At 49.8% G+C, this 16,842-nt stretch overlaps 1 protein-coding gene across 1 annotated transcript in view; it reads right to left on the bottom strand.

Annotated features, from left to right (window-relative positions):
• The window catches only part of LOC105277969, a 28,283-nt gene extending 15,186 nt beyond the window's left edge, over nucleotides 1-13,097 (bottom strand). Inside the window, exon 1 of the mRNA XM_011336730.3 lies at nucleotides 11,989-13,097. Coding sequence (XP_011335032.1) covers nucleotides 11,989-12,146 — 158 coding nt within the window. The 5' untranslated portion in view covers nucleotides 12,147-13,097. The remainder of the gene's footprint in view (nucleotides 1-11,988) is intronic.
• Nucleotides 13,098-16,842: the final 3,745 nt, after the last annotated feature.

The raw sequence follows: 16,842 nt of genomic DNA, 5'->3' as shown, positions 1-16,842 counted from the left end.
GTTCGTAGTCCGAGACTGGAATGCTCCAAACCGTTGAATGCGTCTCCGTGGGCAGTCTCGCGATCATTAAAGTCGGTGGACAGGACCAAACTCGTGGTAATGGTTCGTAGTCTGAGACTGGAATACGCCAAACCGTTGAATGCGTCACCATGGGCAGTCTCGCGATCATTAAAAGATCGGTGGACAGGACCAAACTCGTGGTAATAGTTCGTAGTCCGAGACGGAAATGCGCCAAAAGCGCATCGCATGGACAGTCTCGCGATCATCAAATGATCGGTGAACAGGACCAAACTCGTGGTAATGGTTCGTAATCCGAGACTGGAATGCGCCAAACCGTTGAATGCGTCTCCGTGGGCAGTCTCGCGATCATTAAAAGATCGGTGGACAGGACCAAACTCGTGGTAATGGTTCGTAGTCTGAGACTGGAATGCGCCAAACCGTTGAATGCGTCACCGTGGGCAGTCTCGCGATCATTAAAAGTCGGTGGACAGGACCAAATCGTGGTAATGGTTCGTAGTCTGAGACTGGAATGCGCCAAACCGTTGAATGCGTCACCATGGGCAGTCTCGCGATCATTAAAAGATCGGTGGACAGGACCAAACTCGTGGTAATGGTTCGTAGTCTGAGACTGGAATGCGCCAAACCGTTGAATGCGTCACCATGGGCAGTCTCGCGATCATTAAAAGATCGGTGGACAGGACCAAACTCGTGGTAATGGTTCGTAGTCCGAGACTGGAATGCGCCAAAAGCGCATCGCATGGCAGTCTCGCGATCATAAAAGATCGGTGGACAGGACCAAACTCGTGGTAATGGTTCGTAGTCGAGACTGGAATGCGCCAAACCGTTGAATGCGCATGGGCAGTCTCGCGATCATTAAAAGATCGGTGGACAGGACCAAACTCGTGGTAATGGTTCGTAGTCGAGACTGGAATGCGCCAAACCGTTGAATGCGTCACCGTGGCAGTCTCGCGATCATTAAAAGTCGGTGGACAGGACCAAACTCGTGGTAATGGTTCGTAGTCTGAGACTGGAATGCGCCAAACCGTTGAATGCGTCACCATGGGCAGTCTCGCGATCATTAAAAGATCGGTGGACAGGACCAAACTCGTGGTAAGTTCGTAGTCCGAGACTGGAATGCGCCAAACCGTTGAATGCGTCACCATGGGCAGTCTCGCGATCATTAAAAGATCGGTGGACAGGACCAAACTCGTGGTAATGGTTCGTAGTCGAGACTGGAATGCGCCAAACCGTTGAATGCGTCTCCGTGGGCAGTCTCGCGATCATTAAAAGATCGGTGGACAGGACCAAACTCGTGGTAATGGTTCGTAGTCTGAGACTGGAATGCGCCAAACCGTTGAATGCGCTCCCATGGGCAGTCTCGCGATCATTAAAAGATCGGTGGACAGGACCAAACTCGTGGTAATGGTTCGTAGTCGAGACTGGAATGCGCCAAAAGCGAATCGCATGGGCAGTCTCGCGATCATTAAAAGATCGGTGGACAGGACCAAACTCGTGGTAATGGTTCGTAGTCGAGACTGGAATGCGCCAAACCGTTGAATGCGTCACCGTGGGCAGTCTCGCGATCATTAAAAGATCGGTGGACAGGACCAAACTCGTGGTAATGGTTCGTAGTCCGAGACTGGAATGCGCCAAACCGTTGAATGCGTCACCGTGGCAGTCTCGCGATCATTAAAAGATCGGTGGACAGGACCAAACTCGTGGTAATGGTTCGTAGTCCGAGACTGGAATGCGCCAAACCGTTGAATGCGTCTCCGTGGCAGTCTCGCGATCATTAAAAGTCGGTGGACAGGACCAAACTCGTGGTAATGGTTCGTAGTCTGAGACTGGAATGCGCCAAACCGTTGAATGCGTCACCATGGCAGTCTCGCGATCATTAAAAGATCGGTGGACAGGACCAAACTCGTGGTAATGGTTCGTAGTCCGAGACTGGAATGCGCCAAAAATGCGTCATCGTGGGCAGTCTCGCGATCATAAAAGATCGGTGGACAGGACCAAACTCGTGGTAATGGTTCGTAGTCCGAGACTGGAATGCGCCAAACCGTTGAATGCGTCACCATGGGCAGTCTCGCGATCATTAAAAGATCGGTGGACAGGACCAAACTCGTGGTAATGGTTCGTAGTCGAGACTGGAATGCGCCAAACCGTTGAATGCGTCACCGTGGCAGTCTCGCGATCATTAAAAGATCGGTGGACAGGACCAAACTCGTGGTAATGGTTCGTAGTCGAGACTGGAATGCGCCAAACCGTTGAATGCGTCTCCGTGGGCAGTCTCGCGATCATTAAAAGATCGGTGGACAGGACCAAACTCGTGGTAATGGTTCGTAGTCCGAGACTGGAATGCGCCAAACCGTTGAATGCGTCACCGTGGGCAGTCTCGCGATCATTAAAAGATCGGTGGACAGGACCAAACTCGTGGTAATGGTTCGTAGTCGAGACTGGAATGCGCCAAAAAGCGTCCATGGCAGTCTCGCGATCATTAAAAGATCGGTGGACAGGACCAAACTCGTGGTAATGGTTCGTAGTCCGAGACTGGAATGCGCCAAACCGTTGAATGCGTCTCCGTGGGCAGTCTCGCGATCATTAAAAGATCGGTGGACAGGACCAAACTCGTGGTAATGGTTCGTAGTCGAGACTGGAATGCGCCAAACCGTTGAATGCGTCACCGTGGGCAGTCTCGCGATCATTAAAAGTCGGTGGACAGGACCAAACTCGTGGTAATGGTTCGTAGTCTGAGACTGGAATGCGCCAAACCGTTGAATGCGTCACCGTGGGCAGTCTCGCGATCATTAAAAGATCGGTGGACAGGACCAAACTCGTGGTAATGGTTCGTAGTCGAGACTGGAATGCGCCAAACCGTTGAATGCGTCACCATGGGCAGTCTCGCGATCATTAAAGATCGGTGGACAGGACCAAACTCGTGGTAATGGTTCGTAGTCGAGACTGGAATGCGCCAAAAGCGCATCGTCATGGGCAGTCTCGCGATCATTAAAGATCGGTGGACAGGACCAAACTCGTGGTAATGGTTCGTAGTCCGAGACTGGAATGCGCCAAAGCGCATCGCATGGGCAGTCTCGCGATCATTAAAAGATCGGTGGACAGGACCAAACTCGTGGTAATGGTTCGTAGTCGAGACTGGAATGCGCCAAACCGTTGAATGCGTCTCCGTGGGCAGTCTCGCGATCATTAAAAGATCGGTGGACAGGACCAAACTCGTGGTAATGGTTCGTAGTCTGAGACTGGAATGCGCCAAACCGTTGAATGCGTCACCGTGGGCAGTCTCGCGATCATTAAAAGATCGGTGGACAGGACCAAACTCGTGGTAATGGTTCGTAGTCGAGACTGGAATGCGCCAAACCGTTGAATGCGTCACCGTGGGCAGTCTCGCGATCATTAAAATCGGTGGACAGGACCAAACTCGTGGTAATGGTTCGTAGTCGAGACTGGAATGCGCCAAACCGTTGAATGCGTCACCGTGGGCAGTCTCGCGATCATTAAAAGTCGGTGGACAGGACCAAACTCGTGGTAATGGTTCGTAGTCGAGACTGGAATGCGCCAAACCGTTGAATGCGTCACCATGGGCAGTCTCGCGATCATTAAAAGATCGGTGGACAGGACCAAACTCGTGGTAATGGTTCGTAGTCGAGACTGGAATGCGCCGTTGAATGCGTCATCATGGGCAGTCTCGCGATCATTAAAAGATCGGTGGACAGGACCAAACTCGTGGTAATGGTTCGTAGTGAGACTGGAATGCGCCAAACCGTTGAATGCGTCACCGTGGGCAGTCTCGCGATCATTAAAAGATCGGTGGACAGGACCAAACTCGTGGTAATGGTTCGTAGTCGAGACTGGAATGCGCCAAACCGTTGAATGCGTCACCGTGGGCAGTCTCGCGATCATTAAAATCGGTGGACAGGACCAAACTCGTGGTAATGGTTCGTAGTCCGAGACTGGAATGCGCCAAACCGTTGAATGCGTCCCGTGGGCAGTCTCGCGATCATTAAAAGTCGGTGGACAGGACCAAACTCGTGGTAATGGTTCGTAGTCGAGACTGGAATGCGCCAAACCGTTGAATGCGTCACCGTGGGCAGTCTCGCGATCATTAAAAGATCGGTGGACAGGACCAAACTCGTGGTAATGGTTCGTAGTCCGAGACTGGAATGCGCCAAAGCGCATGCATGGCAGTCTCGCGATCATTAAAAGATCGGTGGACAGGACCAAACTCGTGGTAATGGTTCGTAGTCGAGACTGGAATGCGCCAAACCGTTGAATGCGTCTCCGTGGGCAGTCTCGCGATCATTAAAAGATCGGTGGACAGGACCAAACTCGTGGTAATGGTTCGTAGTCTGAGACTGGAATGCGCCAAACCGTTGAATGCGTCACCGTGGGCAGTCTCGCGATCATTAAAAGTCGGTGGACAGGACCAAACTCGTGGTAATGGTTCGTAGTCTGAGACTGGAATGCGCCAAACCGTTGAATGCGTCACCGTGGCAGTCTCGCGATCATTAAAAGATCGGTGGACAGGACCAAACTCGTGGTAATGGTTCGTAGTCGAGACTGGAATGCGCCAAACCGTTGAATGCGTCACCATGGGCAGTCTCGCGATCATTAAAAGATCGGTGGACAGGACCAAACTCGTGGTAATGGTTCGTAGTCGAGACTGGAATGCGCCAAAAATGCGTCATCCGTGGGCAGTCTCGCGATCATTAAAAGATCGGTGGACAGGACCAAACTCGTGGTAATGGTTCGTAGTCCGAGACTGGAATGCGCCAAACCGTTGAATGCGTCTCCGTGGGCAGTCTCGCGATCATTAAAAGATCGGTGGACAGGACCAAACTCGTGGTAATGGTTCGTAGTCTGAGACTGGAATGCGCCAAACCGTTGAATGCGTCACCGTGGGCAGTCTCGCGATCATTAAAAGATCGGTGGACAGGACCAAACTCGTGGTAATGGTTCGTAGTCGAGACTGGAATGCGCCAAACCGTTGAATGCGTCACCATGGGCAGTCTCGCGATCATTAAAAGATCGGTGGACAGGACCAAACTCGTGGTAATGGTTCGTAGTCGAGACTGGAATGCGCCAAAGCGCATCGCATGGGCAGTCTCGCGATCATTAAAAGATCGGTGGACAGGACCAAACTCGTGGTAATGGTTCGTAGTCGAGACTGGAATGCGCCAAACCGAATGCGCATGGCAGTCTCGCGATCATTAAAAGATCGGTGGACAGGACCAAACTCGTGGTAATGGTTCGTAGTCCGAGACTGGAATGCGCCAAACCGTTGAATGCGTCTCCGTGGGCAGTCTCGCGATCATTAAAAGATCGGTGGACAGGACCAAACTCGTGGTAATGGTTCGTAGTCGAGACTGGAATGCGCCAAACCGTTGAATGCGTCACCGTGGGCAGTCTCGCGATCATTAAAAGATCGGTGGACAGGACCAAACTCGTGGTAATGGTTCGTAGTCGAGACTGGAATGCGCCAAAATGCGTCGCATGGGCAGTCTCGCGATCATTAAAAGATCGGTGGACAGGACCAAACTCGTGGTAATGGTTCGTAGTCGAGACTGGAATGCGCCAAACCGTTGAATGCGTCCGTGGGCAGTCTCGCGATCATTAAAAGATCGGTGGACAGGACCAAACTCGTGGTAATGGTTCGTAGTCGAGACTGGAATGCGCCCAAACCGTTGAATGCGTCACCGTGGGCAGTCTCGCGATCATTAAAAGTCGGTGGACAGGACCAAACTCGTGGTAATGGTTCGTAGTCTGAGACTGGAATGCGCCAAACCGTTGAATGCGTCACCGTGGGCAGTCTCGCGATCATTAAAAGATCGGTGGACAGGACCAAACTCGTGGTAATGGTTCGTAGTCCGAGACTGGAATGCTCCAAACCGTTGAATGCGTCTCCGTGGGCAGTCTCGCGATCATTAAAAGTCGGTGGACAGGACCAAACTCGTGGTAATGGTTCGTAGTCTGAGACTGGAATACGCCAAACCGTTGAATGCGTCACCATGGGCAGTCTCGCGATCATTAAAAGATCGGTGGACAGGACCAAACTCGTGGTAATAGTTCGTAGTCCGAGACGGAAATGCGCCAAAAGCGCATCGGCATGGACAGTCTCGCGATCATCAAATGATCGGTGAACAGACCAAACTCGTGGTAATGGTTCGTACTCCGAGACTGGAATGCGCCAACCCGTTGAATGCGTCTCCGTGGGCAGTCTCGCGATCATTAAAAGTCGGTGGACAGGACCAAACTCGTGGTAATGGTTCGTAGTCTGAGACTGGAATACGCCAAACCGTTGAATGCGTCACCATGGGCAGTCTCGCGATCATTAAAAGATCGGTGGACAGGACCAAACTCGTGGTAATGGTTCGTAGTCCGAGACTGGAATGCGCCAAACCGTTGAATCGTCATGGGCAGTCTCGCGATCATTAAATGATCGGTGAACAGGACCAAACTCGTGGTAATGGTTCGTAATCCGAGACTGGAATGCGCCAAAACCGTTGAATGCGTCTCCGTGGGCAGTCTCGCGATCATTAAAAGATCGGTGGACAGGACCAAACTCGTGGTAAATGGTTCGTAGTCTGAGACTGGAATGCGCCAAACCGTTGAATGCGTCACCGTGGGCAGTCTCGCGATCATCAAATGATCGGTGGACAGGACCAAACTCGTGGTAATGGTTCGTAGTCCGAGACTGGAATGCGCCAAACCGTTGAATGCGTCTCCGTGGGCAGTCTCGCGATCATTAAAAGATCGGTGGACAGGACCAAACTCGTGTAATGGTTCGTAGTCTGAGACTGGAATGCCGCCAAACCGTTAAATACGTCACCGTGGGCAGTCTCGCGATCATTAAAAGTCGGTGGACAGGACCAAACTCGTGGTAATGGTTCGTAGTCGAGACTGGAATGCGCCAAACCGTTGAATGCGTCACCATGGGCAGTCTCGCGATCATTAAAAGTCGGTGGACAGGACCAAACTCGTGGTAATGGTTCGTAGTCTGAGACTGGAATACGCCAAACCGTTGAATGCGTCACCATGGCAGTCTCGCGATCATTAAAAGATCGGTGGACAGGACCAAACTCGTGGTAATAGTTCGTAGTCCGAGACGGAAATGCGCCAAAAAGCGCATCGGCATGGACAGTCTCGCGATCATCAAATGATCGGTGGACAGGACCAAACTCGTGGTAATAGTTCGTAGTCCGAGACGGAAATGCGCCAAAAGCGCATCGACATGGACAGTCTCGCGATCATCAAATGATCGGTGGACAGGACCAAACTCGTGGTAATGGTTCGTAGTCCGAGACTGGAATGCGCCAAATCGTTGAATGCGTCTCCGTGGGCAGTCTCGCGATCATTAAAAGTCGGTGGACAGGACCAAACTCGTGGTAATGGTTCGTAGTCTGAGACTGGAATGCGCCAAACCGTTGAATGCGTCACCGTGGGCAGTCTCGCGATCATTAAAAGATCGGTGGACAGGACCAACTCGTGGTAATGGTTCGTAGTCCGAGACTGGAATGCTCCAAACCGTTGAATGCGTCTCCGTGGGCAGTCTCGCGATCATTAAAAGTCGGTGGACAGGACCAAACTCGTGGTAATGGTTCGTAGTCTGAGACTGGAATACGCCAAACCGTTGAATGCGTCACCATGGCAGTCTCGCGATCATTAAAAGATCGGTGGACAGGACCAAACTCGTGGTAATAGTTCGTAGTCCGAGACGGAAATGCGCCAAAAGCGCATCGGCATGGACAGTCTCGCGATCATCAAATGATCGGTGAACAGGACCAAACTCGTGGTAATGGTTCGTAATCCGAGACTGGAATGCGCCAAACCGTTGAATGCGTCACCGTGGGCAGTCTCGCGATCATTAAAAGATCGGTGGACAGGACCAAACTCGTGGTAATGGTTCGTAGTCTGAGACTGGAATGCGCCAAACCGTTGAATGCGTCACCGTGGGCAGTCTCGCGATCATTAAAAGTCGGTGGACAGGACCAAACTCGTGGTAATGGTTCGTAGTCTGAGACTGGAATACGCCAAACCGTTGAATGCGTCACCATGGGCAGTCTCGCGATCATTAAAAGATCGGTGAACAGGACCAAACTCGTGGTAATAGTTCGTAGTCCGAGACGGAAATGCGCCAAAAGCGCATCGGCATGGACAGTCTCGCGATCATCAAATGATCGGTGAACAGGACCAAACTCGTGGTAATGGTTCGTAATCCGAGACTGGAATGCGCCAAACCGTTGAATGCGTCACCGTGGGCAGTCTCGCGATCATTAAAAGTCGGTGGACAGGACCAAACTCGTGGTAATGGTTCGTAGTCTGAGACTGGAATACGCCAAACGTTGAATGCGTCACCATGGGCAGTCTCGCGATCATTAAAAGATCGGTGTACAGGACCAAACTCGTGGTAATAGTTCGTAGTCCGAGACGGAAATGCGCCAAAAGCGCATCGGCATGGACAGTCTCGCGATCATCAAATGATCGGTGGACAGGACCAAACTCGTGGTAATAGTTCGTAGTCCGAGACGGAAATGCGCCAAAAGCGCATCGACATGGACAGTCTCGCGATCATCAAATGATCGGTGGACAGGACCAAACTCGTGGTAATGGTCGTAGTCCGAGACTGGAATGCGCCAAACCGTTGAATGCGTCTCCGTGGGCAGTCTCGCGATCATTAAAAGTCGGTGGACAGGACCAAACTCGTGGTAATGGTTCGTAGTCTGAGACTGGAATGCGCCAAACCGTTGGAATGCGGTCACCGTGGGCAGTCTCGCGATCATTAAAAGTCGGTGGACAGGACCAAACTCGTGGTAATGGTTCGTAGTCTGAGACTGGAATACGCCAAACCGTTGAATGCGTCACCATGGCAGTCTCGCGATCATTAAAAGATCGGTGGACAGGACCAAACTCGTGGTAATATTCGTATCCGAGACGAAATGCGCCAAAAGCGCATCGGCATGGACAGTCTCGCGATCATCAAATGATCGGTGAACAGGACCAAACTCGTGGTAATGGTTCGTAATCGAGACTGGAATGCGCCAAACCGTTGAATGCGTCTCCGTGGGCAGTCTCGCGATCATTAAAAGATCGGTGGACAGGACCAAACTCGTGGTAATGGTTCGTAGTCTGAGACTGGAATGCGCCAAACATGAATGCGTCACCGTGGCAGTCTCGGGAATCATTAAATCATGATCGGACATCCATAAGGGTTCTATCAAGACGAATACGCCAAACTCTTGAGCGGTCCCATGGACAGTTCGTGATCATTAATGATCAGTGGACAGGACTATACTCGTGTAATAGTTCGTAGTCCGAGACGGAAATGCGCCAAAAGCGCATCGGCATGGACAGTCTCGCGATCATCAAATGATCGGTGGACAGGACCAAACTCGTGGTAATAGTTCGTAGTCCGAGACGGAAATGCGCCAAAAGCGCATCGGCATGGACAGTCTCGCGATCATCAAATGATCGGTGGACAGGACCAAACTCGTGGTAATGGTTCGTAGTCCGAGACTGGAATGCGCCAAACCGTTGAATGCGTCACCGTGGGCAGTCTCGCGATCATTAAAAGTCGGTGGACAGGACCAAACTCGTGGTAATGGTTCGTAGTCTGAGACTGGAATGCGCCAAACCGTTAAATGCGTCACCGTAGGCAGTCTCGCGATCATTAAAAGATCGGTGGACAGGACCAAACTCGTGGTAATGGTTCGTAGTCCGAGACTGGAATGCGCCAAACCGTTGAATGCGTCTCCGTGGGCAGTCTCGCGATCATTAAAAGTCGGTGACAGGACCAAACCTCGTGGTAATGGTTCGTAGTCCGAGACTGGAATGCGCCAAACCGTTGAATGCGTCTCCGTGGGCAGTCTCGCGATCATTAAAAGTCGGTGGACAGGACCAAACTCGTGGTAATGGTTCGTAGTCTGAGACTGGAATGCGCCAAACCGTTAATGCGTCACCGTGGGCAGTCTCGCGATCATTAAAAGATCGGTGGACAGGACCAAACTCGTGGTAATGGTTCGTAGTCTGAGACTGGAATACGCCAAACCGTTGAATGCGTCACCATGGGCAGTCTCGCGATCATTAAAAGATCGGTGGACAGGACCAAACTCGTGGTAATAGTTCGTAGTCCGAGACGGAAATGCGCCAAAAGCGCATCGGCATGGACAGTCTCGCGATCATCAAATGATCGGTGAACAGGACCAAACTCGTGGTAATGGTTCGTAGTCCGAGACTGGAATGCGCCAAACCGTTGAATGCGTCCCGTGGGCAGTCTCGCGATCATTAAAAGTCGGTGGACAGGACCAAACTCGTGGTAATGGTTCGTAGTCTGAGACTGGAATGCGCCAAACCGTTGAATCGTCACCGTGGCAGTCTCGCGATCATTAAAAGTCGGTGGACAGGACCAAACTCGTGGTAATGGTTCGTAGTCTGAGACTGGAATGCGCCAAACCGTTAATGCGTCACCGTGGGCAGTCTCGCGATCATTAAAAGATCGGTGGACAGGACCAAACTCGTGGTAATGGTTCGTAGTCGAGACTGGAATGCGCCAAACCGTTGAATGCGTCCCGTGGGCAGTCTCGCGATCATTAAAAGATCGGTGGACAGGACCAAACTCGTGGTAATGGTTCGTAGTCTGAGACTGGAATGCGCCAAACCGTTGAATGCGTCACCATGGGCAGTCTCGCGATCATTAAAAGATCGGTGGACAGGACCAAACTCGTGGTAATGGTTCGTAGTCCGAGACGGAATGCGCCAAAAGCGCATCGGCATGGGACAGTCTCCGATCATCAAATGATCGGTGAACAGGACCAAACTCGTGGTAATGGTTCGTAGTCCGAGACTGGAATGCGCCAAACCGTTGAATGCGTCTCCGTGGGCAGTCTCGCGATCATTAAAAGTCGGTGGACAGGACCAAACTCGTGGTAATGGTTCGTAGTCTGAGACTGGAATACGCCAAACCGTTGAATGCGTCACCATGGGCAGTCTCGCGATCATTAAAAGATCGGTGGACAGGACCAAACTCGTGGTAATAGTTCGTAGTCCGAGACGGAAATGCGCCAAAAGCGCATCGGCATGGACAGTCTCGCGATCATCAAATGATCGGTGAACAGGACCAAACTCGTGGTAATGGTTCGTAGTCCGAGACTGGAATGCGCCAAACCGTTGAATGCGTCTCCGTGGGCAGTCTCGCGATCATTAAAAGTCGGTGGACAGGACCAAACTCGTGGTAATGGTTCGTAGTCTGAGACTGGAATGCGCCAAACCGTTGAATGCGTCACCGTGGGCAGTCTCGCGATCATTAAAAGTCGGTGGACAGGACCAAACTCGTGGTAATGGTTCGTAGTCTGAGACTGGAATGCGCCAAACCGTTGAATGCGTCTCCGTGGGCAGTCTCGCGATCATTAAAATCGGTGGACAGGACAACTCGTGGTAATGTTCGTAGTCTGAGACGGAATGCGCCAAACGCATCGGCATGGGCAGTCTCGCGATCATTAAAAGATCGGTGGACAGGACCAAACTCGTGGTAATAGTTCGTAGTCCGAGACGGAAATGCGCCAAAAGCGCATCGGAATGGACAGTCTCGCGATCATCAAATGATCGGTGGACAGGACCAAACTCGTGGTAATGGTTCGTAGTCCGAGACTGGAATACGGCAAAGCGTTGAATGCGTCACCGTGGGCAGTCTCGCGATCATCAAAGATCGGTGGACAGGACCAAATCGTGGTAATGGTTCGTAGTCTGAGACTGGAATGCGCCAAACCGTTGAATGCGTCACCGTGGGCAGTCTCGCGATCATTAAAAGATCGGTGGACAGGACCAAACTCGTGGTAATGGTTCATAGTCCGAGACTGAAGTATGTCATATATGTTGGCGTGTCTCTTTGGACAGCCTCACGATCATGAAAGGATATCGATGGACAAGATCAAACTCGAGGTAATGATTCGTAGTCCTGACATACAATCGGTAAAATACCTCGTACGTGATCGCCTTGATGTCCTGTCCGACGGCGTCCCGTCCCACGATGTCCCTGGCTCGTGCGCAATGGCGTCCGAGAAGAGGTTAGAGAGGTTAGAATTGCAACCATAGATCCTCTGACGCTCCTCGCGCATCGGCCCGGAATGCGATAGCATTTCCAACAGGCCGTTCGATTTACCCTCGTAAAGAAGATCGCGTCCACGCGATTGAGTAGCGAGAATATCTTCCTAGGTACACTAAAAGGGGAAGCACACGCGGATACGATGCTGTTGTTCGGGAGAACAAGAAACACAATGAAGACGTACTACTCATGCGCGGCGAGGCGGCGCTATTGCGACCGCAAAATCTTTATTTTGGCGCGAAGCTTTAAAGATGCTTGTTGGAAGGGAGTAGCATGGAGCATGACTACATTATTCTACTCGGACGAACGCAGAGCATAATTGGTATAATATCCTCATATTGCAGATCCGAAACGTATTTATTTTGCATTTATTTTTTGATTAATTTGTCATTCTTGTTCTAAAAGCAAGCGCGTATAATGCATCTATACAATAAATTTATTTTATATTATTCGTCCGCGTGATCGTTTTGTGATCGCACGTTAATTAATGGATTAATCTAAATTTAATTATTATTACCGTCATATCTTACTCATTAACAATTATTAGTAATTAACATAATCCTTCTTTGTGCAAAATATGAATATTGTTATTATTAATTACTGTTTGGTTTTAAAGACTTTCCATTTTCTGTATAATTATGCGAGGGGATAGAAACTGGTATGTCACCTATTCGAAAAACATTCCACGGGGAAGCTAACCCGAAAAGTTTTTCTTCGAGAATCTCTAATGGTTCAAGTCGTTAATTGTCCCAACACGAGAAAAACAATCGATATCGGGTGAGCTAGTAGAGCGAGACGCATCTAGTCTGACAAAAAGAAAACCCCGTAAAATCGCATTACGTGCAATATCGCGATACCGTCTTGGGCCGATGAGAACATTTGCATGAATGCCTTCTATCAGACAAACGATTTTATGGCAGCAATCGTCGCGGTCGAGGGGTTAACGACAACGCTCGTTTCCAAATGCGATTAATTCAAATGGGAGTCTTGATCGTTCCTGCGAACGAAATGTCATAAAGCATCAACGGACGTACCGCGATAAATTCAGTAATATTAAACAGCGTAATTCGTCATTATTGGAGCCCGGCTTGATATCACTGATATGATTTTCATGTGTATTTGTCAGAACGATACGTGGTATTTTCATGTTGAATTCATGGACGATGAAAATAAGGTAAAGATATATTTTGCTTTCACGAATCGTGCAAACATGATTCTCTTAAATTATTCTCAGGATAATAAAATTATTTTTAGTTAAGACTTTTATATTATTTTAATCTTACTATTATTAGCTTGACTTGCGCAGCCAGCTCGCAGCAAGAAGTTGATTACGCGACGCGTCTTGCGTTTGCAGTGACGAAAAACACTCTAGCGGACCTCCGATGGTTCGTGCACGGTCCGCATGCACACTCGGGAATTCCGCATACCAACAGCATAATAATGGAACCACATAATCGCGTGTTTAACGTCTCCCGTCATGAGGTCCGATCCCACAGGAGCGGCGCGGCTACAGCACTGCGCCGCATCATGACCCACTATTTCAAAATGATAAATTGACAACAAACGGACGCGTATACGCACCAATGGGAGCTATCGCAAAATGAAATGCCTTCATCCCCAGCTCGAGCGATATATCGATGTCCCGCTGCTGATCAGATGAAAAAAAATCTGCCTCTTTTAGCTTGAAAAAAAATTCTGCTTGATACTCTCGCAACATCCAAATTGTTCCCCAGCGCTTCTCTGACTAGTAGATGCAACGCCCGACTAATACAATCTAATTTCGCTCGCGTACATACATGCATCACATACAAGAGTGTGTAAATATTTCGTTTGCGTCTGTACGATGCGATAAATTTGAGGGAGTGAGCGGGCGAGCGCAACAGATGCAACGAAAACGTTGAGCGCGTGAGAGCAGTACGACAAATTAGTCCAATAAAGGGAAAAAAAACCCGGATCTCACGTTGCAATCAATTAGTTGTACGTGTGTGCACACCAGAGGACTTGCATTCTCCCGCGATCTTTCACGCGCGTGTTTGTCTTTGGCAAACGCAACGCACGCGACGATTTCGGAAACAGCGACGCGCTCAACGGGGTCAAGTACATCGAAACGGGCCAAAAGAGCGGATAACATCGACGCGTTCCAGAGTTTAAACCGCGGCCATTGTATTGCAAATTGCGAGGGTTGCGTGCGGCTACGGATGCAGCACAACGGCGCAGGATGGCGCACGCCGCTGTCTCGCGAAGCGATTTGTTTATGAATGCTCCTTCGTTGTTCATGCATATTTATCCTGCGGTGCTATCGAAGTGCACTCGCGGCGCCGGGGCCCGTTCGCCCGTGACTAATTTGATAAATCGGCGATATCGCGACGCGCGGGAACGCGTTATAATGCGAAGCAACACGACGAGAAATTAACAGCCTTTCGGCGGGAAAATGCTCCCGCGTTGCGTCGCACGCGAGCGATTGATCGATCCAGCTCGGTTTTGTTCCTTTTTGTGAAAAATTGACGAAGCAACGGCCGCGCAATTCGGAGCGATTAACTCCGGTCGAGGGGCCTGATTGCCATCGCTCTTCGGCCGCAACGCGCACTGTGCTGCGCTGCGCCGCACCCCCGAGCGCACATCGCGGATCTCGGTCTCGGTGATTTTAACACCCCCGACTGCACGGAGAAATCCATGATGAATGGATTTCCGGCACGGTCGCGACAATATTTGAGGCTCCTAATAATACTATCTCTAATGCAGAGCGGTCGAAACGCTACTATTCCGCCCCGTGAAATTCTGTTGAAAAATTCCTTTCCGTTAAACGGACTTTATTAATAGAGAACTGACTGTAATTTAAATATTATTCATGAATTTCATATACGTTTCGTGAAGAATAAATAGGTAAAAGTCCAATATTAATACGCGTATTAATTTATTGCAAACCATGACGTTGGACTGCGTTGTTGCGAAATAGGAATCCCACTCCAAAGTGCACTTAATACATGTATACTTAATTTCAAACTTGTATTATATTTCAAAAATTTATCGCTGCTTTCGCATTAACTTATCAAAATTTATTCCAATTTGCCAATATGTACAATATCTAAATAGAAATTACGAAAATTAATTTAACACATACCGTCTCGATTGCACTGTGTCAAATTGTATGACGTTCGCTAATTTGTTACATATCCGGGACGAACAATCATGCATCTGCGATGCAGTTCTGCTGAACTCAGCTTTGATTACGTACCTTATCGTACCTTACTGCCGTGATTGCGGGGATAGCTTTCCCGTTAATGCAGACAAGTGCTGGTTGGCGTAACAGCCACGAATCCTCCCCTTTGAGAACACCCCTTGATCTCCGATGCGGTCAAGTCGACTAAGTTTCTGCCTCGTTCCCATTTAAATATCCGCGCGCGCGAACTGTCCGCAATCTCCCGGCGTAGAATTTCACGATCGAGTAATCGGAGTCGGCGAACTTTGGCGTGAGAATCGCGACCGCGATCAAATCCGTGAGTTTCCAGGAACTAAGAACCGATGTTTCTCCGAGTGGAAATGAATCCTAAGGATTATTACGTATATAATTACAAACAGTGAAAAATAATAAGGTTTAAAGTCAAAATAAGAATCCGCGCTTTCCGCTACGCTGATTTAAAGGCCAATTAAACGAAATGACATTCCTCGAACGGATAAGACTCGCGCGTCGAAGAAACGCGGGAGGCACATATTTTAATTATTGTATGCGCGTATATCCTATCTGCGGACGGGATTCGGCGTAATCTCGATGTAATCGCGCGTATTCGCGCGGGATAACGTGCACCCATACCATTCCACGGCCTCTAGGCCGACATTAGAGTTTACTTGGCGTCCATAGCGGTGGCGTGTGTTACCTGTCCGGAGTTAATTAACTTAATTAATGGATCGGCCACCCCGCCGTCAGAGTTTGCTTGGCTTTCGCTCTCGCTGCCCCCGCTTCGAGTACGCGACCGAGGCCCGACAACAAACATCAAAGATAAATCGTCCAAGTTCCGTGAGGAGGTTTATCGAGGAGCGCGAATAAATAGGGGAGGAAGTGCTGCTGACTGAAGTCTCAATCTGTCGCCGGATCGCCAAATTCCGGGAGGAGAACATTGCGCTTTTAATCCGCTGCTGGCACCGTGCCGTGGCTTAATAACAGCTTACGAACTGTTTTACTTTTCACGCTGCAATCTTTGTCTCCTGAGCGAGCAGCCAAGAGCGGGAGCTTCAACCGGGCCGGTCACTGCGATTCTTCCAAGAGCTAATAGGCAAAAGTTAAGCGAGCGAATCTGGCGCGCGTCATCCGTGATCTTATTTTTACTATAACTAGTGTACGAAGCCAGCGCACGAAGAACTGAGAATTGGCTCTACTTCTTGCAACCTTATTCTTCTTGCGGAAATTGCATCTCTCCACTCATTCCATAGGATACATCTAGCGCGGTTCGAGAACGGCCGAAACGGAGGGAGCGAGGTATAGAGATGCGCGAGTTAGTGGATTCAGGGGGATTTTGTCCTAAGCGTGCCATAAATCGAAAGTTTTCTGCTTCCCGCAATCGTACGCCAAATCGGATTATGAAATTGAATAGTCCTCGACCCTGGAGAAATAGGGGAGAGGGACATGACGAAAGAAAGAGAGGAAGTGATTCACTTACTTTCACCAGATTTGCATCTTTCGCAAGTACATTGACGTTTCAGGTCCATTTCCGTAGATCAAGTTATTATAACAC

The sequence above is a fragment of the Ooceraea biroi genome, chromosome 1, assembly GCF_003672135.1.
Source record: "Ooceraea biroi isolate clonal line C1 chromosome 1, Obir_v5.4, whole genome shotgun sequence".
Classification (NCBI taxonomy): Eukaryota; Metazoa; Arthropoda; class Insecta; order Hymenoptera; family Formicidae; genus Ooceraea; species Ooceraea biroi.
The sequence above is the reverse complement of the archived record's forward strand: the minus strand, read 5'-3'. Positions and strand labels throughout refer to the sequence as shown.